This window comes from Rhipicephalus microplus, chromosome 3 (genome assembly GCF_043290135.1).
Source record: "Rhipicephalus microplus isolate Deutch F79 chromosome 3, USDA_Rmic, whole genome shotgun sequence".
NCBI classification, from domain to species: Eukaryota; Metazoa; Arthropoda; class Arachnida; order Ixodida; family Ixodidae; genus Rhipicephalus; species Rhipicephalus microplus.
Window position 1 is genome coordinate 41815483 of NC_134702.1, and position 27935 is coordinate 41843417.

General features: G+C 45.7%; 1 protein-coding gene across 6 annotated transcripts in view; it reads left to right on the forward strand.

Annotated features, from left to right (window-relative positions):
* The window catches only part of Rbp (RIMS binding protein), a 419392-nt gene that overhangs the window by 230696 nt on the left and 160761 nt on the right, over positions 1-27935 (forward strand). For all 6 annotated transcript variants that reach the window (XM_075889336.1, XM_075889331.1, XM_075889334.1 and 3 more), the window contains 2 exons: positions 17228-17287; positions 23820-23903. In XM_075889336.1, coding sequence (XP_075745451.1) covers positions 17228-17287; positions 23820-23903 — 144 coding nt within the window. The remainder of the gene's footprint in view (positions 1-17227; positions 17288-23819; positions 23904-27935) is intronic.

Consider the following 27935-nt stretch of genomic DNA (forward strand, 5'->3'; position numbering starts at 1 on the left):
CCTCACCGACAGCCGCCGGTCGCCGGCACTTCTCTAGCTTTTATGCGAGAACACAGACTGTGCAATTCGTTTGCTTGGGGAACTAATATGATAGCGTAATGTTTCCGGCACACTGCATTCGTTTTGCCCAAGCCGTTACGTAGTTGTTGCTATAGCGAGAGAGCTACAGCAGTGCGCTGGCCCGACTGCCCTCTACGTTTCGCGAAAAGCATCCCAATACTCAATCAATTAAATTAGGTGGGCGTATTTATGGAATGAGCCCAGAGGCGACATAAAGCGTGAGCAGGTGCCGTTCTTTGGAACGAGCGCGAAACGGGTATTAAACTTGGCAGACCCCGCCGGTAAACTGTAGCTGCTCCCCAGTCCACTTGGTTTTTTTTTTTTCTTGCGGTTGTGAATCGTAAAAAAAAAAACAGTGCTGGGGCCATTATCGCAGTGGCAATTGTTACAGGCTGCAGTTCCTTTGTTTAATAAATGTGCAAACTTTAGTAGCAGGTGCAGATCTTGTCTATGTCGAGTACACGACAAACAAAACGAAGTTGAACCGTAAGTTTGTATGTAACTTGCTATTTAACACGCTGAATACGTCATGTTGGTATGGTGCAGTGGTTGTACCAAAGACAGGTAATAAAGAAAAGTTGGTATGGTGCCGTGGTTAGTGTCTCCGAACAGGAGTCCACAGGTTGCACGTTCGATCCTCCGTGGGAGCTTTTTTTTACGGACGGGTGTTTTTTTACATCGTTTTTTATACAATTCTTTTTTTATTTTTTGTGGCAGCTCGTCACGGTGATTCTGACACCATTTCGCGCAGAAGCGTTGCCGGAACTGCAGCACCCACCATATCCCACCATGTGCCATAGTGGACGTTTTCCAGCATTCACCCACTACATTAATCCACTATAATGATGGGTGGTGGTTTACACCATGCCCACCATTCGTTTTTCTTCCCAATAGGCCACGTTTCAATTCACATATAAACGCAATAAAGTGGCTGGGGGATAGCCGCCGTGATAGCTCAATGGTTAGAGCGTCGAACTCGTTATTCGGAGGTCGTAGGCTCGATTCTTGCTCACAGAAGCCCCGCCGCGGTGGTCTAGTGGCTAAGGTACTCGGCTGCTGACCCGCAGGTCGCGGGTTCGAATCCCGGCTGCGGCGGCTGAATTTCCGATGGAGGCGGAAATGTTGTAGGCCCGTGTGCTCAGATTTAGGCGCACGTTAAAGAACCCCAGGTGGTCGAAATTTCCGGAGCCCTCCACTACGGCGTCTCTCATAATCAAATGGTGGTTTTAGGACGGTAAACCCCACATATCAATCAATTCTTGCTCACAGCAAGTTATGTTTCACGCACTATTCTGTCTTTTTATTTACATTACAATGGTTCTAATACCTTCCCCTATACATTGTCTGTCAGATCTCATTATTATTGTGTCAAAACACAGAAAAACACAAGCCCATAAGTATACACATACACTTCTTCCACTATATATATATATATATATATATATATATATATATATATATATATATATATATATATATGTGTGTGTGTGTGTGTGTGTGTGTGTGTGTGCGTGATGAGTGGAGTGAAGCTATGGAGGGTTTTATCGGCAAACCATGAATCATCCGCTGGCCGCGTCTGTCCGTCGTCTTTCTGTCTTTTTGACGCACGGACGGACGCGTGGACAGACGGACGGACGCACGGACGGACGGAAGTGCGGACGGGCTGATAATTGCTTCGCCCACTCATCCTCATTCACTCCGTGGACATGCTGTGATTTTTTTTTTTTCACCTCCTATGTTAGTCTGCAGTAGCACGTGTCAAAGACGTCCTGAAGGGACTTCGACATCTTTTTGAAACAGTTTTATCTGTATAGCATTTAGTCATTTGCATATGTTATGGTCCTCATTGCGTAGACGCTGCCCCTAAATGTTCTTATAATTTCCTACGATGGAATGAAATTTTTTTCGTAATATACAGCCTCGCTTTAAGTGTGTTTAAGAGAATTTTATTTCTGAAGAAATCATAAATACAGAGAAGACATTTGTGTGTGACCATTGTTCGTTCTCAAGACATTGCTAGTATATCTTAATACAAAATCAAACGCACAACAAGAATTGTTTGTACATGTAAACAGAAATTCTAACGTGCGTAAAGAAAACTATGCTCAGGGGTAGGTACAATTCATGAAAATGAACAAGAAAACAACATTTACAGGCATACATGATAACAAGGCTCTTTATACTAGTGGCTCGCGTTCGTTTTATTTTGCTCTTGTGTCTTTTTTTTCAGTAAACCTCACTGTCGGCGCTAACCACACCTTTCCTTCAATTATTCTGTCACTTCGCTATAAAAGGAGGATGCGGAAACGTCCCTACTACCAATATATCTCCAATTACACCACCGTCGAACCGTTTATCGAATGACCTGCAAATAGGTTACGCCTATCACGCCGTGCGTGCGACAATCGCTTGTGCATACAGAATTAATGAATAATGATCAGTTTAACGTGCCAAAACCACGATATGATTAGGGGCACGCCGCAGCAGCGGAGGGCTGCGGAAATTTACAACATCTGGTGTTATCGTACGGTGCGCGGGTCTCCACCAAGGAGGATTAGTCTCCACCATTTTGCTTCCAACAGAATGAGTCTACCACGTCCGTAATCGAACCCACAACCTTCGCGTCTTCAGCCGAGCACCCTGACCACTGGTTCACGTCGGTGGACATACACATAAACTACTTTCTATCGCCGCTGCGACAGCATCGTCTCTGCGTTCCGTTTTTTTTTTTTTTTTTTAATCTCACTAGAGGGCGAGCCTCTCATGCATGTACAGAAACACGGTACGGCCTCGCACGATATGTAGAGCTAGAAATGTAGCTGGATGCGGTGACGAAAGATGATACAGAAAAAAAATGAAGTCGACAGCACGTGGTGAAGGTGGTATAGGCTGGCTCTCTTTCTCGACTCGTTAATCTTCGGGCTCTAATTAGAGCTTCAATTAGGCTTATAGCGAAAGCGTTCGTCTCTAAAGTCCCCTGGGAGCTTAGCCGTCCAGTTCGCTGGGTGCGAGATGGGGATCCGACGTATGCGCGCCGAACTGCGAGCCCGTGGGGACCGGATATTTTCTGTTAATGCGTGTACTCTATGATGCACCGCCTTTATTTATTACACTTCGCAGGTGGTACGGACAGTTCCTCTTCGAAACTCGCGAGCTCAATAGCCCTCCCACCTGTTTAGTATTCTCGAAAGGAGCGTAAAGATCATTTCTTTTACCGGAAAGATGTGCTCAAGCCATGCTATGCGGGTGCATCCCTGATCTTCTTTCTTTCTTTCTTTCTTTCTTTCTTTCTTTCTTTCTTTCTTTCTTTCTTTCTTTCTTTCTTTCTTTCTTTCTTTCTTTCTTTCTTTCTTTCTTTCTTTATTTCTTCATACGTGCTTGACCAGCGCAACTTCAAGGGCCGCTTTTTTAGAGCTCGCGAGTGCCGGTTCTTTTTTGCGTTCGTCCGTCCGTGCGTCCGTCCATCCATGCGTACGTCTGTCTGTCTGTCTGTCTGTCTGTCTGTCTGTCTGTCTGTCTATCTATCTATCTATCTATCTATCTATCTATCTATCTATCTATCTATCTATCTATCTATCTATCTATCTATCTATCTATCTATCTATCTATCTATCTATCTATCTATCTATCTATCTATCTATCTATCTATCTATCTGTCTGTCTGTCTGTCTGTCTGTCTGTCTGTCTGTCTGTCTGTCTGTCTGTCTGTCTGTCTGTCTGTCTGTCTGTCTGTCTGTCTGTCTGTCTGTCTGTCTGTCTGTCCGTCCGTCCGTCCGTCCGTCCGTCCACCTAGTGCGCACTTCAAGTACCGCCATCTCGCATCCTTTCATCATATATTCTTCAATCAATCAATCAATCAATCAATCAACTTTTATTTCTCATAGAGAAATAAAAGTTCATATACAAGTACCGCCATTCAGCGGACATTCCAAGGAATAAACGAGTAGTGGCCATCTACTACTACTACTACATACATCGAAGATGACGACCCACGGCTTAAGGAGCCTCGCCCCTAAAAATTGTGCTTGATGACTCACTGACAAATCAATATAAAGCGCGTAAATTTGGGAACCCAGCTAATACAAAAATTTAATCTAAAGCATAGAGTTTCCTAATATTCACTAGAGGGAACTCTGGCACTAGTGTCTAAGGGAGCTAGAACGCACAGCGCTTCAGTGAGCATGGAAATGATGGGTAGCACACACATTTGTCTAATCTTTGTACTTCTGGCCTGCTTTTGGCTCCGTGTGTGGTCGTGTGGCTTAAAGCTGTTTTTTCACGAAACAAAAATTAGCAAATGTTCAGCGATTGTGCTTCGCCACCCTATTTTTTTTTCGAATTACCTTTCCAAATTGGATCATGAAGTTGCAAAGGGTTGAATCTTTCTTTAAAATCAAAACCGAAACACAGCAATGAACGAATCCGCAAGTACGATTCGCCGCCCGCAAGTACGAAGACTAGGCAAATGTGTGTACTACCCATCATTCCCATGGTCGCTGAACGATCGCAGCGCCAGAGTGCCCTCTAGTTAATTTTGAGAAACTCTATAATCTAAAGCACTTAGAAACCTTCTTAAGTCAGTTACCGTAGACATTGGCCAGGAGAGCACAGTGCGGACTCTACACGAAGTCGTATCCGGGAGAAGCACACACACGCATCTAATCAGGCTTACGGACTGCGTAAGCCTCTTGATGGTGCGCTGTAATATTTACCGTGAGCTTTCGCCGACAAAGTGGGACGAGCGAAATCACGTGGCACACTCTAAGCGTGAATGAAGCGCGTTTCGTACGTCGGAGAAATATTATTATGATCATTATTAATTACAGAGGATCAGTGTTAAGCCGCGCTACCTTCTGTCGCTAACTTTTTATGTGATATGTTTTTTATGCACATTACGGTTTGTTGCCTCATTGTGCATGTTTTAGTTAAAGCTCGAGAAATGTGCACTCCATTTTCCTTCACCATAGTGTTTTTTTTTCAGGTGCACTCTATTTGAGTTGAATTAAATAACGTTATCTCGCACTTTCTACGCCTCGTGTTTCCTCTGTTTAGTTTACCCTGCTCCCGTACCTCATTGAAAACAATAGCTCCCGTTTTTATGGCCAGAAAATTTTTACGTTACTATTTTAATGCAACGTATACTATTTTAGTACATACATACATACATACATACATACATACATACATACATACATACATACATACATACATACATACATACATACATACACACATACATACATACATACATACACACATACATACATACATACATACATACATACATACATACATACATACATACATACATACATACATACATACATACATACATACATACATACATACATACATACATACATACATACATACATACATACATACATACATACATACATCGACCAGACGCCCTTTGACGTCAATGAGGTTAAGCAGGGAAGAAATGTGTTACGCAAGATGGTTCTGACAAAGTACAGTACACTGTGCTCCTGCGAGTGCCGAGAATTATCGCGAACGCCGCCTTTGATTAGCTGATTCGGGCTACAACGTATTGCGCCACTCAAGCCGCGTAAGGTTTATTTTTCCCGCAAGACACCAGTATTTATGCGGGCAAAGAAAGCTGCGAACGAACATCGGTGCAGCGTAGGTCCCAAAGGAAGCGTTGCCCAAGAAACAGTGAGTAGAGGAGAGGGTTCTTTCTCTTTCGTTCGGCTGGTGGGTCTATGTTGACTCCACGTCGCCACCTTATACATCACTTGGGGGTCAAACAAGCACTCTTCTCTACCCTTCCTCAAATGTCTAATTGCTTACTATGCCCCTTTTCATCATAGTTCCCCCACTCCTTCTTGACAGGATTTGTAACTGCAATTACGTGCAGCGGTAGGGAAACATACGAGCCGCTTTGGTTGTATCCGGTGTTGAGACTGAAAGTGAAGCTTTACCACTCTTGTGCCATTCTGATCGCTCTTAACACGACACCGTCTGAATGGAACTACAACGGAACGGATTAGCCGTAGACATTGGGCGAGCCGTGCTTAAGTTTCGCGGAACGACAGATCGACGAGCGTAGTTGACGACAGGGCCCACAGGAAGCTTTTGTAGCGTTCAGTACACTGCATGCACATATGTACTGGGATGGAGTGTGTTCTGGCACACAGGCCGGGCGACACAACAGAGGCCTACTGTTCGATGTCGCCACTTCCTTGATACCAAGAAAGAGTGGGGCGGCAAAACCAACATGTATAAAAGAAACATGTATAAGAAGGAAAGAGTAATATTCCGGTGGCCAGCTCCTTTTCTGCCACTCCGTTAGCCAGAAGAAAAGGCGCGCGCGTGTGTAGCTCGACGCGGTAAAATTGATGAGGGCGTGGCCGCCCTAACGCCGGGTTGGAGCTAGTGGATGGAGACCGCGCTGGTGGCAGGCGGCCCAGCGCCGCGTTGCGCCAGCACTGCCTTGTCTGCGCTGCCGAGAATGATTATCTCATTTGACGGCGTGCCCAGCGCCGCTTCTGCGGCGAGCTGCAACGCCAGGCGCTGCTTGTGTGAACGGAGAGGTGGAAAGGGGAGGGAGGGTTCCAGCACGGGTTCTTGCGGGAACAGAGAGGTGGCTCCAAGGAGGATGGGGGAGTGGCCTTTGATGCACCCGTGTGTGTAGAAAGCAGGGTCGAAACGCGTGCCGTCGCCTTCAATTTAGCGGATGGAGAGGAAGGTTCGCATGCGTGCGCTCGCTGTTCCACCGCGCCGGCGGTGCTGCGGCATTCCGGATCGCCAGCTTCCTAATTCTATATGTTCTGGAAAATTGTAAGACAATGAGTTAGCGTGCCGGCGAGCAAATCGTCGCAGGTATTGTTGCTCTGCCACATGTTGTTTTATCATGTGTCAGTGATTCATGTCGTTTTAATGTTTTACTCTTGGCGTTGATGTACAGCTGCTTGAAGATTCCCGGTAGAAATGGCTGTATGAGAACGAGCGCTCAAACCACGTTTCCTATATATTTTTTTAGCGTTGCACGAAATAGCTACGATGTAAGAAAGAAGGAATATAGCAACTCTAGCAGCTTTTGTCTGGTTTCTCTTTAGAGAAACAGAAAAGACTTTATTTCAAACATGGAGTTGGCAGTTTGGTTTTGGTAGCTTCAGGTGGCGGCCCCGAGTATCTGGACTCGGGCGACGTCTTCGGCCTGCCGGACGGCCCAGAGCTGGGCGTTCTGCTCCGAGATTTGGACGGCTGCCTCGCAGCAGTAGCGGCGCCGAGGAAGAAGGTACCCCGCGGCTCCCGCTGCTAGGGCGACCGCGAGGACGAGCGTGTTCGAGCCTGCCTGCGGTCTGGCATTTACGGTCGTCATAGGCGCATCGCGATCGACGGCGTTTTCACGACAGTTGTCACCGGCACAATCCCGGAGCATGGCTCAGCGTTGCTCGGTGCCCGCATGATTTACATGTATCGGTGGGGTATAAGTTCGGGTAGCAGTGGTGTAAAATGGCCGGGCTTTAAACCCACTCATATATGAGTGGGTTTAAAGTGAGCGAAAGCTTATGGCATCCCGTCTGTTTACTTTATTGGGTGATGTCTCGGAACGTTGTCAGTCGATTGCTCCCCGACCATTGTTATCCTTGTGGCTGTGTGCCTGTCGAAGTGTCTCGATTCAACAGGAAGTAGTGTTTTTTTTTTTAACTACCCGGTTCTGGGCCACTTTCCCAGCGTGGGTACGTGTGTGCTACAGATATTAGGCTCGACTCTACTTTCTGGCGGCGTCCTTAGTGTCTGCTACAAATTGCAGTTCCGCCATTTCATTCTTTCGGGCTCCCCCAGAAGTCTCCATAAGTCGGCTCTATTTACCTCATTGCAGTTAAACTGTTTTTTTAAGTACTGGTGGTAACGATTGCTTCACTAGGGTGGTTGCGACTTTTCTTACGTAGCTTGTTGTCATTTTCGCTCGGTTTCACTGTTTTATGTGTTAGTCTATCGTGGTGATACGAAGGTCTTGTGCTCGAACAACTTTACAGAGTTCTATGCTGTTTTACGTAGTTAACTTGGATACGTAAGACGAAGAGTAAGTATCGGCTCGGGGCTAATCAGGGGAGGGCATCAGACAAGTGAGCTAGTGAGACAAATGCATTGCCGAGAAGCACAAAGGAGTCACCTACTGCGAACAACCAAGCTCGGCAGTCTCGTACTTAGTCTTCAGTAAACAACGAACAACAACAAGCGACAACGCCCCACACGCAAGAACAGAGCAAGAAAGACGAGGAGCATTGTGGGGCGAAGAAAAGCCTTGAGGCGATTTCCGCAGCCGTGATCATAGGACGAATCAGCTCCCCAGCACAGCCCGAGGAAAAAGGTCAAGTTATTGTGGCTTCAGTTAGACAACGATAAATGACTAGGAGAGAACGTGCCTTGTTTTCAGTCCGGCACTCCGGATGATTGAAAACAACCTTAAGTGTGCAACGCGCCACTGCGGACATAGAAAGGCGAGGTGTTGTCTCAATCTTCTTAGAGTTCAGTGAGGTGATTAGGAATAAGTCTTGGTACGGGGAATTACACTTCCTTAGCAAATATGTTATTTGGTGTTTTCAAGATATGCGCTGTGACCTTACTGAATGCCTGCTCGGTAGGGACAGCTGTTCCTGACAACTCGCACTATCTATCTGGGCTTTGTTGCTGCTTTTGCTCTAAGGTCATTCTGGCTTTCGATGGGAGTGCTTACTTACGGTTCGCCCTATGGTGTTCACGCTTAGGAATCTGTCTTGATCAGTTTTTGTTTCAGTACGCTGCGACTTACCCCTGCCTACGCATATCAATCTCTGTCGCCACCATACCAAATCTTGACAGATTGTCGTATTTTAACATTACATGACACGTCAGGGGCGTCGCCAGAAATTTCTTTCGGTGGTAGGTTAAAGCCTCGGGAGACAAGGATAGGGTTCAACCCCTGAAGATTTTGTTTGTGTGTTCGTGCGTATGTATATATAAAGTCCACAGATTCAAAATTCAACAACTTTGCCCTGCCCCCCCCCCCCCCCTCTGCTACAGCAGTGTGATCGGTTGCAGCTATTTCGTGTGTTACCGAAGCCCTAATTGATCAATCCAAGCGGTACGCTCAGGTAAAGACATCCTGATTTGCAAACTGACGTGTGGCCACCTGTGAATGGGTTACCATTGCTGGCACGTTAAACAGGCATTACTCGTGGTACTTGCATCGAAATTCAACGCTTCAACACAATTGTAGTCTCGTCAATATTCAGATGTTATGAGTCAAAGCAAGATCTTTGAAAGGATGATTGATTGAGAGAGTGTTATAAAAAAATTTACGGCGTATCTGCGTGCTTAGCTTGCAAATGTCGAAAATATCCTGTCTTCAGAGAGATAATAAACCGTTTATTTACCGTGCTGCGCGAGAAAATCGGCGAATAAGCGCTGCGTGAGATATGGACACCATGTAGCGGTGTAATTTGAAGAAACGAAGTTTTTTTTTTTGGGGGGGAAATCAATGCCACTGGAAGCTGGCAGCATCATGTATACTATAGTGTTATGGAAGCGTAGGAAACACCAGTGTTTTTCGGTCACAGCGTCGCATTGCCAGCGCTGAGTAATAAGCACTGCGGTCTTTAGAATTACGCATCTATGCAATTCAGAAATAAATGAACACACTACCTAATGACCCCGTACTGATGTTCGCCAAAATATGCGTAACATTTGTTTTTTTTTTTTATTGACAGTGTCAGCCCGTAGGAACGCAGAAACCAGATTAAGATGGCTGGTCATCTAGGACAAGGTTAAACTTTCGCCATTCTACTAAATCGGTGGACAAAGAGAAAAGCAATAAAGACAGATGGACCAAAATTTTTTTCCTCCAGGAAGACTATAGTCCTTGAAGACACGAGGCCTGCGCGGAACCCGCAGCATAGACAGTATTTGGGTAACTGCTACACGCACACTTGAGCGTACCCACTACGCCACAAATCAATTTTTTGTAGCAGGGAGAACTTGCTTGTTCCTTTTTTTTTGTGGCTCTCACCCACTTAGGGGTATTGGCCAAGAAGCCGGTGGTTAATGCGAGTCAATACCTATAGATTTTCTAGACTAGGGGAATTCATCTCATTTCATTTGTTTGCTTTTTCTTCGTCATTCTTCGCAGAAGCGTGGTACCCACTATACACTCGCAAGGAGTTTTGTGCATTTTTTTTTTTCGTGCTGTGGCTGACGAAGATGAGGAATCATGCCTAGCGCTATTGTGATTGGGGTTGTACTATTCGGTGACCCACTCGTTACGCAATTCGCATTGTGTGACGCCTGACTATTCCTTAGCTGTTCAAAGCGCTTTAATTCCCACATCTATGCGATTCCTTTTTCGACTTTGATCCTGCCTATGGTCACTTTGCAAGGGAGTTTCGAGCACTGGCGTAGGTCAATGGTAGAATTCTTGGCTGGCACGCAGGGGACTAGGGTTCGAATTCCTCTGTGTTCTTCGTGTTTTTTTTTATTTGCTTAGTTCCTAATGATTTTGTGTGACAGTTGTTACGAACACCGGTGGCGGACAGCTATGGTGCACGGGACCCTTGTGATTTCATGACTGGTTTCGCTGTAGTAAGACACCAGCTCGCCGGCAACGTCCAAGTTTTGGTGTCTGATACACATGCAAAACAAAAGGAACTGCTTTGTGCTCACAATCGGCTTCTATTTTTCTATCTAGTCTTCAAATATCACCTGTCATAGTGGAGAAGCCAGGGTGTGATATTGTTTGTAATTAACTTGCATGGCGTCATTTATTTTTCACGAGGATTCAAAATATTTTTGTTAGACAAAAATATTTTGAAAATATAAACCAGATTGAAACAGGCCAATCAAACGAAAACGTCGGAAATGGGAAGATAAAAAAAATGAGGGGGGGGGGGGGTGGTGAAGAAAACACGCGAAGTAGTTGCGATAGGAAACCCTGATCCGTCAACTCTGTTTCGCTGCGTTATTCAGCGTCATCTATTCTCTAGGGCTGGTAACAATTACTGGTAATAATTACTAAGCCTGATAATTATTACTATGCTAAATGAATCAATCAATGAAAAGCTTTCTTCCAGTTTTCGAGAAACTCGTAACGAGGCATTTCCTTTTTTTTTCTTTATGCAAGCAAGTAACACATGCTCTGCTGTGACGCATGCAACGAAAACTGATGTGCTTACCTTCTTACCTTTCATTTTATTTCGCTGTGTTTACCCACCAAGTGCTGACTATATTCATCGTCCGAATTCCGTGCAGTGCAAATGACCGTAAGGGTTATGTCAGCCAAGGACAAATAGAAAACCTTTAGGCTGCTTCATTGTCGATGTTTTATCGCACTTCGCCTGCGTGGCTGTGTTCGAGTGAAATCAGTAGCGTGCACTGTACGTCGCGAATTTCGCTTGGTTTGCGCCCACTTGTGTAACTAAAATTTGTGCTTTGCACTTCTATCATGTACAACGCTACATTCATGTGTCAGATCATGTGCATAGCTGTGTGAATAAAAATACAGGTAATAGATCGTCAGCATTTAGATGGGCGAAGTGAAAATGCAGTGGACAGTCTGCAATAATCTGCAAGTCGGCTTTTCTGTAAGGCTTGTTTCCCAACCAAAAACTCTCGTTCTCAGACTAATTTTCTCGCTCATTGTGCAGCGAAGGCACGTGAGTACGTGAGTACAACACAATGAGAGAGAAAAGCAGTCTGTGAACGAGAGCTTTTGATTGGAAAACAAACCTTACAGGAAAGCCGCATTGCAGGTTATTGCAAACTGTTTGTTGTCAAGCTCCTGCTGAGCTTTGTCGGCTTGCGGTTTCTCCACCTTGTTCCCATATTATGGTCGACGCCGTTTCAGGTTGTTATTAGTGCTTTAGCATTAGGAAGGGCAAGTGGATATAGTTCGGTACTCTTCACCCTCGTAATACAACTGCTGCTGATTAAATTTCGACTGGTTCTTTTACAATGTTAACCAGTTAAATATTAGAGCCAAATAAACGTAGGCTAATATATTTCTAAAAGCAGTTCTGTCGCATAGACCGCTAAATTGCCGCTTAATGTAGGAGCTCTCGTTTACATTGGCGCTTACATTGGCCTATTAGTAGAATCTCTGCAAGATCACGCGCAACGTTGAAGTTATCTTTATTTATTTTTTTGTATACACTACATTTTGTCCGCAAGATTTATCGAGCCATCTTTTGTAGGGAATTTGTTGTTCATACTTCTGTTATTACATAAAGCACAACGCAGCGACAGAAATGTTCAGTGGGTCTATCCGGCCTCCCCTCACTTTCGCTGAGCCCTATCTAAAATTTGCAGTTTTCTCACACGAGCACTGCAGGCTTCACTGCACTGCACGTCAGTGCAGAGGCGAAGTTTATTTTTTGTACGTTGTCGTACGTTTAGTAGGCCCCAACCTTTCGCACCGCTCCTTGCATCGGCTGCCGAGTAGTATGCGTTGCTTGTCGATATGACCAGGGAGGACGTGAAAGGCCGATCGTTTTCGAAAGATAAGACGGGTTCTTTGAACGTCGAGTGTGGTTACCGCGCGTAAAGGAGCCGACGAGTTCCCGAATCACCCCGACGAACAAAACACACATAAAAAGCGTTTCCCCACGGGTGTGTGCCCAGGTGGCTCTGTGCGAGGAACTTGCGACGCCGAGGCACAAAGGGCGAAGCAGCTCTGAACAATATCGCGCGTATGACGCGTCGACTTGCTTCTCCTTTACGCATGACTGCCCAGCGGGCAAGTGGCAATCAGCGGTCAACGGTGGTGGGAAAAGGGAAAACGGTTTTACGAGGCAGCTGGCCCACCTCGTCACGAAGGCATACATACGGCACGTCATAGCATGCGTACCATCTTACCTCCTTTTCTCCGCTGCTTCGTTCTTATAACGCATATTCCTCTCCACCGTTCGCGCTTACTTTGTTATCTCTCTTCATTTTTATTTTGTTTCAATTATGCGCTCGTGGGACTTACCGAACCGACGTGACTGGCCCACCCGAGAGATGCCTGTTCAGGGCATGAAGAAGCGCGCAAGGGGTCGAATTCACCTAGATGATTGTCGTCTTGGTACTTGCTTTATCTTTTCATGTTTCCACTCGTTGACCGAGTGTGGACTGGGAGTCGTGGGCGAAGCGCGCACAATAGGAGTTATGCATAGTTTGTTCTTCGGTGGCATCATGGCATTCATAGCAGTGAGTCAGGCTGCAGTTGGTCTTCACTCATACGCGTGCACGAGGAGACGCAGATGCACGCACTTTGTTCGAACAGCTGTCTGTTCTATACGATTGATGTAATGAAAGGAGGCGAAGTGATGACGTTTTCCTCCGTTGAAATACGAGAATGGTGATAAAGGTGTGTGTTTCCGCACACCGTGCTTCGCATGAAACTTGGCTTTGATGACAGGATACCTTCACCATGGCAGAAGATATGTCGGTTTTTTTCCCCTCAATTTTCGCTGACAAGTTTATCTATCCATCCGTCCGTCCACACACACAAAAAAAAACAAAAGAGGGCAGCATATTCACGGAGTGAATTATGAAGAGGTGGGCGAAGCATTCCTCCGTCCATTCGTTCTTGCTTCCGTCCGTCCATGCGTCCATCTGTGAGACCGTCCATGCGTCCATCCACCCGTCCATGCGTGCGTCTGTTCGTGCGGTCGTCCCTGCGTTCGTACATGCATCCGCCCCTGCGTCCGTTCATGCGTCCATCCACGCATCTGTCTGTGTGTCCATTCGTCCATCTATTCAAAACTCCAAGCACCAGCATCTCGCATCTTTTCGTCATATATTCCCCATATAGAAGTACCGCCATTTAGCGGACATTCCAAGGACTAAACGAGAGGTGGCACATGCACACTTTCTTACGGCTTACACTTCGGGTCTACTTTCAACCTTTAACCACCTCGAGTTCATGGTATATACAAGTTCACTGTATTCATGACACTTCAACCAAACACTCGCTAAACCTTTCTAAAACCAAGAAGGTAACGCCCAGCGAGTATAACGTAGCAACCTTTTCCTGTCTGATAGTGCTCAATGTACATACCAATGGCTGCTAATGGGGATCGCAGCGGGCGCTTTAACTAAAAGCAGAATGCTCCTGTCTCTTATTCCCCCTCAACAGCCATTGGCATGTACATTGAGCACTATGTTTTATTGTTCAACAACGCACAGAAGAAATCTCTCACCGGCACTACCTCCACCTTGGAGGTCAAAATGCTATACTTGTTACACACTACAATGGCTACGAGGGACGAACGGGTGCCGCTATAAGGAGCTTCGCCCCTAAAAAATTGACTAAGGTAGCAAAGTGTTCAGGTTGGCGTGCTTATATTCCACCCCCAGTGCACCTGCACTATACGTAAAGGTACACGACGTGAAATACAAACATGTCAGTCACCACGAGAAAATATCAATTTCACGCCACGCGAGCGGCTTTCACTTTACGCGGCTAATTCTACATTCACAACACGCTCAGCTTTTTCCGGCTGCCCGCAATGTGTTCCCCGGGACAGCTTGTCTAAAGTTGTCATTCTCAAAGTAATCAACTCCGGTCACGGTACCGTCGGGAGGGGGGGCACTACCTTTTCCCTCCGTACTTTAACTTTCGTTAATTTTTTTTTCTACATTTTTTTCACGGTGCATCGATATGACTTGGCCGCCCTCAAACACGTACATATTAGAAGGCAATTTTGCGGTTCTCATTTCTAGATGGGCTCGAGCAACAGCGGCACATCGTTTTCCCTGCTACAAGCACTCAGCCTCCGAAAGCCTGTGGCAGCCAAAGTAATGTGGCTAGTTTCCAATTTTCCAAGAACTTGCTCCACTTCGAGTAAAAGACCTACAACGACGTGCGCGTTCAGAGCTATGTGCATAGAGCTCTCGAGTGGAAGAAAATGAACCGCCGCACAGCGTTTGCACTTCACATTCCTGCTGATTTTCCTTCTCATCTTTCTCTCTACCCCTCGTGCCCTTTTGTTTTAGTACTTGATACCAGCCTTTTCTCGCTGTCGCACGCACACACAACCACGCACGCACCAAATCGAGCTCTTCGCGATGGGGTCACTCTGTGCGGAGGATTTGGCGAAGGATGTGGCGGGCACTAACAGGGATCCCGGTCGCTGTTTTTTCGCTCTTCGGTCGCGCCTCCGTTCCCAGATTTGTCCAAAAAGCGGCCGTCTTCGCTGATTAAACTTCCAGCACGTCCCCATCAGTCGGGCCCGTTCAATCTCGCCAGCCCGACAGTCATTGGTGAAAGGAAGATGTGGACGAAGAAAGGGAGAGGGTGACACGGGATACAAGGGCTCATTTCTTTTACATCACTGACCCGGAAGGATGACGAGAGGCAGGCTTATAAGAGATCTATCTATCTATCTATCTATCTATCTATCTATCTATCTATCTATCTATCTATCTATCTATCTATCTATCTATCTATCTATCTATCTATCTATCTATCTATCTATCTATCTATCTATCTATTTATCTATCTATCTATCTATCTATCTATCTATCTATCTATCTATCTATCTATCTATCTATCTATCTATCTATCCGTCCCTCTGCACGCTAAGTTTGTCCACGATTTGATTTTTTCATTGTTGTATTATCGTTCCCGAAAATTTAGGGTTTCAGACCGGAAGGTACACGTCTGGTCAGCCTTAGACATTCCATTTTGCCTCCCTCTTCTTATTCAGTTCGCAAAACTAACGCTTGTCTTTCGAGCGTACACTCTTAGGCTAAAAAGGAGCTGTTGCAAGACTCAGCAGCTTACGCGAAGCGTCATTATTGAAATACGATATTGCTAGAAAGGCGTCGTCGTGATGTTACGTGTGAAGTCCGAGTGGGACAATATCCTTGCACTCTCCGCGCGTGGAGTGGTGATACCGAAGGAGGGCGTGCCGTCGTTGCTCGCATAGGTATGAAAAGAGGGAGGGCAGCTTTGGTTAGTGCTTCGTAGTTCTGAGGGTAGGAGGGGGAGAGCATTGTGGAGCTCGGCGTAGCGGAATGGGGAGAGTGAGCGAAATGTACCTCGTTGGGGCATTTAGTTGGGCTAGTTGGTACCAACCTAATGAATTCTTTATACTAATTAACACACACTACAGACCATTCGGAACAACACAGGACGAACAAGCGCGTCCTCCCTGCTGTTCTTCGCAGCGATACATAAAGGCGATTGCCCAATATTGCAAATAATGTTCTATGGGTTCGACGGCTGAGTGGATCTCCATGCCCCTATCCTCAGAGGTCGCGCTATCTCTCAGATGCCAGAAGCAAAGCGATGCGCTCATGTCTGCGTTGCTCGTCACGACAGCGATGTGACAGCCCTCGCTCGTGACCGTCGAATGAATCGTGTTTGTATTTACGTACTTACTTGAGGCTGGGCTTTCTAATTGCGATATAGCGATCGATGTGTCTTGCAGCGTATATGAACAGTAAAATTAAAAACCACAATTTGCGTGGTCACCTATGCATTGCTATCGCTATCATTGTACAACATTATGGGCAAAATTGACAGCGGAGATGTTTAAGCTCGAGGTATGCTCGTGCCTGACTGGATTCCCAGAGAAGGCAAGCGGATGACGAGGAGACAGGAAGTTAGTTGGGTAGATGAGATTAGAAAGTTTGCGGGCATGAAGAGGCAGCAGCAAGCACAGGACCGAGTTGACTGTAGGAACATGAAAGGGCCATTTGTCCGGCAGTTGGTGTAGTCAGGCTGATGATGATGATGATGATGATGATTGATTGATTGATTGATTGATTGATTTATGGTGATGGTGATGGTGATGTTCGTGTAGCGTAGACCAGAAACGCTGCGCATAACTATGAAGTCACTTCGCGTTGCTATAGGAACCGCTTGACACGGTGGCGCTAGCTTCGCAAGGCCACGCCGAGCCTGACATCGCTTTGAGGAGATGGAAGGTGTGGGAAAGAGAAGTCAGGGTGAGCAGGGAAGAAATTACGGAATGTAAGGACAAAGTAATGCATAGTTTCTTAAGTATAGTACAGCGAGAGGACAGGAAAGTGGGAGCTAGGATTAGGAGGAGTCAACGTGTAAGAAGTACGTCGTATTCATGAGCTTGAGCTTGCGTGTTCGTGAGTTTTTTTTTTTTTGCTTGTGCGACCACAACATATATCTAACACTTCTCGTTCCCATGTTTTGTCTGTGCAGGCCATTCGATTGCAGAAGGAAAGAATCGAGCACGAGTATCGACTTCGGCTTCGAGATGTGGTGAGTATGCAACTTCTCCTCCTACCTTCGTATACATAAATCGGTCTAACCAACTGGGGGCTTGCATGACGCGTCCAATGTGTCAGCTCCAATACTGATTAATGTGTGATTTATACCGTTGCCTTGGTGCTCTGGAACATGCTTGGTGCTTTTTCGAAAGATGAGTACTACTTGCCCGTCAACTCAATCGCAAGCGTGCTGGAAGCTAGATACGGGTTAGGGGGTTGAGAAAAAGAAAAAGAAGCTACGTAATCGTGCGTCACGACCTTATGCGCAAATCCTGAAGTCCTGAAACGCCATATCTCTACGCCTGTGTTGTTCAAATGCGCGCTGGTGTTAAAACTATGTATTACTAGATCGCGGAGTGTGGCGGCAGCCCGTGGTGAGAAGCTCCGATTCTCCTTCTTGGTGAATGCTAGATGTCGGTCGATTGCAGGAATCTGCTGTATGACGTCATACAGGAGTGCCGCCGGAAGCTCCGAAGAGGGTGAGGACGCGTCTCTGCATGAAGAGAGGGCGCTTAAGAAAGTGGCAACTTCGTGCTACTTTCGTTAACTCTCGTTGCCACGCATGGCTGCAAGATTCGGCCGTGGGATTCACAGTGGCGTCTGCTTTCCACGGCATGCGTTTTTTTTTAACCTGCCCCGAAGAGTTAAGGACCAGTTCAACTGTAGTAATTGCATTCAAATGGTTGCGCGAGCTTAGAACGAGGGTGCAGAGAGAGACAAATAGTAAACACGCAAACACTACAAAAAGAACCGAAGTTTTTATGTAAAAGCACGTCCCTGTGGCCCAATGATACTACACCATACACCTGAAAAAAATAGTGGCACTGAGGCTTTCTTGTGGTTCACGGAATGCCCACGAGTGAACGTCACCATAGTGTTTAATCAGTTTGCTGACGAGAAATTTAACTGATATGTACACTCCAATTCAGTCGCAACATTCACAGAACAACAAATCATAACATCTGTGTCCAAAACAAAAAAACAAAACAAGAAACGTTGCTTTGTCGGCTTAAATACGTTTAGTTAAATGGAAACGAAGTAGAATACGAAGGAAATAAATGATGTATACAAAGAGAGACCGACAACTAGCAGGGGTCTTTTTGCATGGTTTGGCCGAGACGGTCCTCTTTCAGACCGTTAGATGCGGCGGAAGCGAGCGTTCATCGTCAAAGGGGGAATTACGCGGGAACGAAACGCAAGAGGGGAGCCGTCGCCCGTGTGTTCCGCCCTCTTTTGTTCTTGGAGCTTTTTGTTCCCCCGGGAGCATAAAGGTCAGAAAAGAGTTTGAAGCTACCAACACACTACTAAAGATCAGTTTGTGGAGTAGCTTAGTGAAAGAGCGAAACAAAGAAAGAAGTAAACAATAAAAGGGTGTAGGCTGCTCTAAAGCAATTATGCCGAACAATCTAAACGTTTCAGGTATTAAGAAGGAACCCAGTAAACAACTAGATGGCCCATTGGGTAGCATCGCGAGAAATGCCAGTTAAATGTGTAGCGTAGGGCGTCACCATTGTCGGGAAGCTATAACTATTAGGGACGAAGCTCCTTATAGCGGCACCTGTTCTTCCCCCGTAATATGTAACAAGTATAACATTTTGACCTACAAGGTGGTGCCGGTGAGAGACTTCTTCTGTGCGTTGTTGAACAATAAAAAATAGGGCTCAATGTACATGTCAATGGCTGCTAATGGGGAACGAGAGACAGGAGCATTCGGCTTTTAGTTAACGCGCAGGTTGCGATCACCATTAGCAGCCATTGGCATGTACATTGAGCACTATCTGACAAGAAAGGGTTGCTACGTTATACTCGCTGGGTGTAACCTCCTTAGCTTTAGAAAGGTTTAGCGAGCGTTGAGCCCTAGTGCCATGAATACAATGAACTTGTATATACCATGAATGAATTCGAGGTGGTTAAAAATGGGAAGTATAGATACGAAGCGCAAGCCGCAGAAAGTAAAAGGCGAACTCTCCGCCTCTTATTTCCCACTAGCAGTCATTGGCATGTACATTGAGCACTATCTGACTGAAAAAGTTTGCTACGTCATACTCGCTGGGCGTAACCTCCCTGGCTTTCGAAAGGTTTAGCGAGCGTTGGGCCGCATAGCCATGAATACAGTATTCATGGTATATACCATGAACTCGAGGTCGTTAAGGGTGGGAAGTGGACCCGAAGTGCAAGCCGTAAGAAAGTGTGCGTGTGCCACCCTCGTTTAGTCCTTGGAATGTCCGCTGGATGGCGGTGTTTATATATGGGGAATATATGATGAAAAGATGCGACATGGAGGTACTTGGTGTGTTGAATAGATGGACGAACGGACACATAGACAGATGCATGGATGGACGCACGAACAGACGCACGCACGTACGGGCTGATGGACGCATGGACGGTCACACTGACGGACGCATGGACGGACGGAAGCGAGAACGGATGGATGGACGAATTCTTCGCCCCACTCTCCATCATTCACTCCGTGGATATGCTGCCATTTTTTTAATGTTTGAATCACTGAAACATTGGTATAAGCAATGGATATGCCAATAAAAAACGGCGTTACGGTGGGGTATTTATCAGGGTTTGCATGCGTTGTGATGATCTTCAGGCTGAACTAACTTGATCACGCAAAGTACCTTTACTATTATGGTCATATATCAAAGAGTTTCAGCGCAAATTTGGGGCTAAGTTCTGTTGTGAGGCATCCTAAGTATTTCTGTGGAGGTACTTTTGCTCATGGACACGCTTCTGTCGTGGCTTGGTGTTATGATTGCGATAGCAATTATTTAGACACTCGAGAAGTGCGATCTGATAACATCGCCCTATAGCGTCGTATGCTCTATGCACGAGCGAAAGCATGTGACGGCGGTTCCAGCGCAATCAGAAATGAAGCGCACCGCCCGGTGGAGGAACTTGGTCCTGCGCAATGTGGTCTCGCGCAATGAGGACTAAAGAAAGATTGCGCGCCATTTCGAAAAGGAGTAGCAGGCGCCTTAAGCTTTTGAATGTGCTGTGCTCTCAACGCTACTTTCCGTTAAAGCAATGACAGTACTACAGTCGCTTCAATCGCTGTAGCGACCGTGTTCACTTACGAAAACACTACGTAGAGTTATGCCAGATCGGATCCTAAAAAAAAAAAGGTTAGCTGAAAGCCCTAGCTCGGGTAACATTCCGAAATTTCCCTATCATATGGATTGATTCGCCCTTGCGGTGAAAGTGTGACAGCTTAAGTAACTTGTACTGCTGGGCGAGTCCGCGCGTTACGTTCGAAAGAGGACATCAGCGATTGAAGCACGTGAAGATGGTCATAAAATATAGCCATACAGGATAAATTCTTGACTTTCAGCTTTTTTCTGTAGGTATGTTTTTTATATAATTCGCCTTATCAACGCAGTGCTAGCGCTCTTCGTGCCTGAAGGTGTCTTTTAAGATGTGTAATACATGTATTACATCTCTTAGGAGGCATCTTCAGCACAGCAAGTACCTCTGACGAAAAAATAGCAGCAATGTTTCTTTCATGTTCTGATCACAACATAAACATAGTGGTAAACGCTGCACAAGCAACATCCACCAAATCACCCTAAGAGCGGAACAGATGCAAGATCCAAGACCGAATGACTTTGTTGGCGTTTATTATGAACACAGTGTGAGCGCCCTTCAAGTGCATAACGTCCGCAAAGCCATGCCTTGGATTCAGCAAACCGGAGGCTTCGAAATGCAACGCTTTTAGCGACGTTTCCTATCGCTGTCGTTATTGAATACTACTGCAAATGTTTTACAAATAACGCGTGCTAACAGACCACTGGAGCGCTGCCATTCCGTGACCTGAAAGGCAGAGAAGGTTTCAGCGATATAAAAACTGGCAGCATATCCACGGGGTGAATGATGGAGAGCGGGGCGAAGCATCCGTCCGTCCATGCGCCCGTCTGTGTGACCGTCCGTGCGTCCATCCGACCGTCTATGCGTGCGTCTGTTGTGCGTCCGCACGTCCATCCGTGCATCCGTCCCTGCGTTCGTCCATGCATCCGCCCCTGCGTCCGTTCATGTGTTCATCCGTCCGTGCAGCCATCCGTGCGTCCGTCCGTGCATCTGTCTGTGTGTCCGTTCGTCCATCTAGTCGACACTCCAAGTACCACCATCTCGCATAATTCAGCATATATTCCCCATATGGAAGCACCGCCATCCAGCGGAAACTCCAAGGACTAAACGAGAGCTGGCACGTACACACTTTCTTACGGCTTGCGCTTCGTGTCTACTTCTCACCTTTGACCACCTCGAGTTCATGGTATATACTAGTTCACTGTATTCATATCACTGCGGCCCAACGCTCGCTTAACCTTTCTGAAAGCAAGGAGGTTACGCCCAGCGAGTATAACCTAGCAACCCTTTCTTGTCAGATAGTGCTCAATGTACATGCCAATAAATGGGGAATGAGAGGCAGGAGAATTCGGCTTTTAGATAACGCGCACGCTGCGATTTTTTAATTGTTCAACAACGCACAGGACAAATCTTCCACCAGCACCACTTGCAGGTCGAAGCGTAAGACATGTTACGCACTACTACGAGGGACGAACGGGTGCTGCTTTAAAGAGCTTCGCCCCTAAAATTGCTCACTTTTTTTACGCGTGTATGATTGATGACTGCGTGTGCAGACCTTGCTTTCGTTTTTCTTTCTTTCTTTCCATAATTCTTCTCTGCCATCCCCGTCATCTGTCATCGCTGTGACACAAATGCTCTAAAATATGTCAACGCCACATGAAACCCGACAAAAACAAAGGAATAAGAACGAAAAAAAGAAAGGAAAAAAAGAACGGGAGCCACATCCGAAGCGATAAAGCAGATGCTTAGGATTGACTATCTCTGAGCTGTTTTTCGTGTTTGTCGACATCGCGGGATGACTGAGTTTCATCATTTATCCCGTTGAACGATTTGGTTTTAGCCGCTTTCATCTCGCTGAATCAGTTTCACGCTAAAAGGTCGCTTGCTTCTGCCGCTTCCCGTGGCTGTGGCCAATGATCTTTTTCTCGCTTCGCAACGTTGGAGCCGAGCTTAGCATTGCCGTGGTTCTTCGTAGTAAATAAAATGAAAAGAATGAACGATTTTAAGCTTGCTGCCATAATAAATTATGGATTGAAAAGCACGTTTCGATAGTAGCGAGGAAAACTGATTGAGATGTTTAAAGGGAAGTCTTTTTTTTTATTTGAATGAAAGAATGTTTGTGTTTTAGAATCACGTAATTTACAATAGCTTTGGGATTGAAGTCGTCGAGTTGGTTCAGTTAATCTTCGTTCTTGCGTCTATAAATCATTGCTCCCTAATCGAAGTCAGTAGACGACAGCTCCTATTTCCGCACGCATGGGGGGAGGGGTGCTGGGGGAGGGGCATATGGGAGGCTTCAGCCCTTCACCCCCTCTCACCTGTAAAGAAATCCTGGCGTCGCTTGCGAAATCAAGCGGCATGAAAGACGAGAAAAAAGCCACATGTAAGACAGGTTCAGTGCTAAATCAGTCTGCACTGATCCTGTTGTACAAGCGTCTTTCGTCTCGTCTTTCGCGCTAGTTGATTTCGCTAATTCCGCACCAACTTGACCAGACAAGAGTCCTCCTGGCGTAGCCCTCATGGTTACGCATCTCCCTGTCATTCGTTCGCAATAGCGTCGTCATTAATCGAATTCTCGTTGATGTGTTTGTTTACTTACTCGTCCATTTTCCTGGTTTACCTGGATTGTTACTTTCCTTACTTGTTTATTTATTGTAGACAGGCACTCACGATGATGCAAAAGGCTGCAGTTAGATTTAGAAAAGACGCGGATAGCTTCTTTATTTCGCGCGGAGTTGTACGAGGCTCGTATTCAGAGAACATTCAAAACGAATTAGCTGCGAAGGTCGATTCATGATGGAGCTGTGATGGGAACTGGAGGAAATGTGCATTCAACATATATTTGCGAAAATGAAAGTGTTTAACGCTGACTTCGTCCTGCTTGTGCCCGTGTACGTGCCAAATCGCTCGCTCCTTTGCGTGAAGACCCTCAGGCTTAGTGACAGATGTCCAGTCTGAATGCTCGAGAATGGGGTTGACGAAAGCAATAAATAAATAAATAAATAAATAAATAAATAAATAAATAGTATTAATGTAGAAAATCTTGCGATTGAAAAGAACTAATCTTGCTTAAGAACTGAAACATTTCTGTTCAAAAGGAGCGAATATATGATCATCATAGTCAAAACTTGCCCGGCCACGGTGGTCTAGTGGATCAGGTACTCGGCTGCTGACCCGGGGGTCACGGGTTCGAATCCCGGCTGCGGCGGCTGCATTTGCGATCGAGGCGGAAATTGTGTAGGCCCGTGTGCTCAGATTTAGGTGCACGTTAAAGAACCACGGGTGGTCGAAATTTCTGGAGCCCTCCACTACGGAGTCTGTCATAATCATATGGTATGGTTTTGGGACGTTCAACCCCACATATCAATCAATAAATATTCGCAGATTTCTTGGCGCCGGCTCGTTTATGACCCGTTTCCTTCTGGCACTTACAGGAGGATCGCCTTAAGGAACAGGAATCCCAGCTAACCCAGCTGCAGAAGGACCTGGATGACCGCTGCGAAATTAGCGCCGATCTGGTGAGTCACGAGCGCACTTCTCTCTTACCTTGCAGGGGCGGCACCAATATTTTTTAATTAGGGGCGGGGGCTATTTTTTTTTCCTTTATTTTTTTTCTTTCTTTCTTTCTTTCTTTCTTTCTTTCTTTCTTTCTTTCTTCCTTTCTTTCTTTCTTTCTTTCTTAATTTTCTTCTCTTTCTTTTCTTCTTTCTTTCTTTCTTTCTCTTTGCTGCTGTCGGCTCACCAGAGTTGTTTAGTATGCCGAATCGGTGCCACGTCCAGTGTGGCGTTCCTGCCGAAAAGAACAAATCGGTGACTCAGAGCGTCGCCGACAACTGACGTATTACAATAAAAGGCATTGACGTGACTTGTATAGACGGAGCGGAAGTTAGGTTAAGTATGGTGCAGCAATTTGTTTGTTTGTTTGTTTGACGTGGTGTCTTCATTTTTTATATCGTAATTCATTCAACAATCCGCTGACCATCACGGAAAACTACGCTTAGATTCTTTTTTTATATATATCGTGGCTCTGGAGAATCGAAGAGTCTTGTCCTCTTTGAGCAGACTTTAAAAAGTTCGCTGTTCCCCTTAGAGAGATCGCTTCGAACCTTTCTGCACACATCAATCGAACGTCTTCATTCCTTTGTGCACGCAAGAAAAAAATAAAGGGGCGCAGTGATTCACGACATCAAATTTCACCGTCGTTTCTTTTTCGCCCTGTCGCTGAGAACGTTACTCGTCGAAACTAACCGCCCGCTGCTCTCCATTCAGTTTTTCCGCTTCCGGCATGGAGATTGCGCGCCGTCATGAATCTTTCATTCCTTGACCACTCTCTTAAAAGTTAATATCACCGTCGAGCCCTTGAGAGGGAGAGTTCTTTCTTTCTCCTTCCCCATAGATGCCTGCTTACTCGAACACTGGAGATCCCTATCGACGCACCAAGAATGTGCCTTTTGTACGGAACCGATCCATCTATACTTGCTTCAAACCTTAAATTTGGTGACGTTAGATTAAAACACATTAAGAACGGCTAAAGGATTTTCTGGGTAGTGATTAAGTCTGCCGTAGGTATCACTCATAGCTTTAGACTCTCACAAAACCTGAAGAGGAACTGGTGAGATCACAGAGACCCTTCGAAGTAGCGTACGCTGACACTATACAGCCATGTACAGCGCGCTAAGCGCTTTCATGAAGTCTGCTCGCTCTCCCAACTACTGCGCTGCTAAGGCAGCAAACACTTCGCAGTGTACCGAACGCACGAGGGACGGCTTTCAGCTCTCCCGTAGTAGAGTACCCTGTGCTCTAAATCGTTCCCCCTTTTTCTACCCCCCCCCCCCATTTATGTGTTTGTGTATGTCCCATATGGGTGTGAGCTCCTCTATATATGCACTTCATTCTAACGCTGTAAGTTATGTAACTTTTATGAACATTGATACCTGTTGTACATATGTTCTAACATCTTCACCAAGTCTTGTAAATTCTGCACACATATCATCATGTACATTGTCCATATTGTGATTAGTGCATTTATGTAGTGTATGCATAGTTATTAGTACAATGGACTATGGACATCCTACGGACTTGGACACTTTTGTTTAAATGTGTAGTGTATGTTGTGCTTTGTCTTTTGTTTGTTATTGTGCCTGTTATACAGACGCTTGTCCCTTAGCTTTGTTGCGTCCCATGAGAGAATAAACTTTTTCTAAACAGTAGTAGAGTAGCCTGTACTCTAAATCGTTACCCCCTTTTTCTAATCCCCCCCTCCCCCCGATCTGTTGTTCCGCCATCCACGGGACGACTCTCAGCTCTCCCATAGTAGAGTACTAAGTACTCTAAATCGTTAACCACTTTTTCTAAACACTCACAATCGTTCCCCACTTTTTCGTAACACACAAAACACTCAACGTTACGGGAGCGCAATGCGCGTTGTTGGTTTTAGCTAAACGCCTTTTGGTCAGAGCAATGGTGATGCCATCGGTGCAACCGTCAACCATGTTAAAAAACGACAATGAAATTTTTACTTATACCTTGCAGGAAGAAACCGAACCTTGTTTTAAAGCAGTGGGAATTCATTTACTTTAGCGTAATAGTAGTGCTTGACGTGGGATCGTTTTCCTTTAATTTATTTTCTCTCGTCTTCACAATGAGTGAATCTTCGAGGGAGCACGAACGCGTTTCAACCGCGCTGCCAGATTTGCACGCGTTCAGCCCATTTTCTCGTGGCAAGGGAAACTAAAAAAAAATGGCAGATCCCACGTACAGCGAGAATCAATGATTTGCGAAGCACGAATAAGAAACCTTGATACGTCACTCTAAAACCAGCATAACGTTACCAGGTGGAGGTAAATAATGCCGTACATGACTTCCGTGTCATGATTATCATGTTTGGATGTGTCGCTTACCTTCGACATCTATTCACGTCACGTGATACCAAATTTAGTATATGTGGAGTTAGCGAAACGGCCGCGAGCATGCTATTAGCGTGGTAAGTTGTCATATTCTTACATGACACGCGTGTCAGGATTATCATGTTTGCACCAGTCATATATTTCGTTATCCATTGACGTCACGTAACACCAAGTTTGGTATATGTCGTGCTACCAAAACGGCCGCGAGCGCATCATGAGGGACCCAATATAGTCCAATGTAGCGTCGACGCGCGCACACGCTGGGCACAGCGACGCTACGTTATCAAAACGCGAGAACTCTTTAGTCTGACGCAAGGCGCGACCGGCGCGACCAGCGTCCGTCGGCACGGCCCGCGGCGGCAACCGGTGCGAAATTCGCGCCGATGGGTTACCCAGACAACAATTCGTCTGCCTCTTTTAGTGACGGAGGGATGCCGGATGCGCTGAAACGCGCATGCGTCAAAGCAACGCAGCGCGTCGCACGCCTGCGAGTATGTGGCAGGAGCAGCGCCTGGCGTGGCAACGCCGGCGTGACGCGACGAAATGAACGCCAGCGAGCACGCGCACCGCCTCACGTTAAAATGTATTGGCGCCTTGACTGTGGCATGTAGTCGTGTTCTCACACGAGACGCATCTCATGATTATCATGTTTTCGACAGTCACATGCCTCCGTCATCCATTGACGTCACGTAATACCAAATTTGTCATATGTGAAGCTAGCGAAACGGTCGCGCGCGTATTATGAGTGTGGCATGTAGTCATGTTGTTACATGACACGCATCTCGTGATTATCATGTTTGGATGCGTCATTTACCTATGTCGTCCATTCGCGTCAAGTAATAACGAGTCTGTACATGTGAAGCTAGCGAAACGGGGGCGAGCGCATCATGAGCGTAGCATGTAGTCATGTTGTTACATGACACGCATCTCATGTTTATCATGTTTGCAGCAGTCACGCACCTTCGTCCTCCATTCACGTACCGTAATACCAAATTTGGTATATGTGTGACGCTAGCAAAACGACCGCGAGCGCATCATGACCGTGACATGCAGTCATGTTGTTACATGATACGCATGTCTTGATTTTCATGTTAGGGTCCGTCGCTTGTGTTCGCCATGCAATCATATCATACCATAGCAGTTTTACATGTGAACAAAACCACCGCAAGAGCTGCAGGACCATGAAATGTGAATCATGACACTTATTACAGACATATCATGATTTTCATGTAATGACTAGTCAGATATGTTCTTCATAGAGTCATGTTATGCCATGTCAAGTTTGGTATCGATACCGTTAGTGAAACGGACACGAGAGCTAAAAGTCCTAGGCGGCTAGATAGATAGATAGATAGATAGATAGATAGATAGATAGATAGATAGATAGATAGATAGATAGATAAATAGATAAATAGATAAATAGATAGATAGATAGATAGATATATAGATAGATTGATAGATAGATTGGTAGATAGATAGATAGATAGATAGATAGATAGATAGATAGATAGATAGATAGATAGATAGATAGATAGATAGATAGATAGATAGATAGACAGATAGATAGATAGATAGATAGATAGATAGATAGATAGATAGATAGATAGATAGATAGATAGATAGATAGATAGATAGATAGATAGA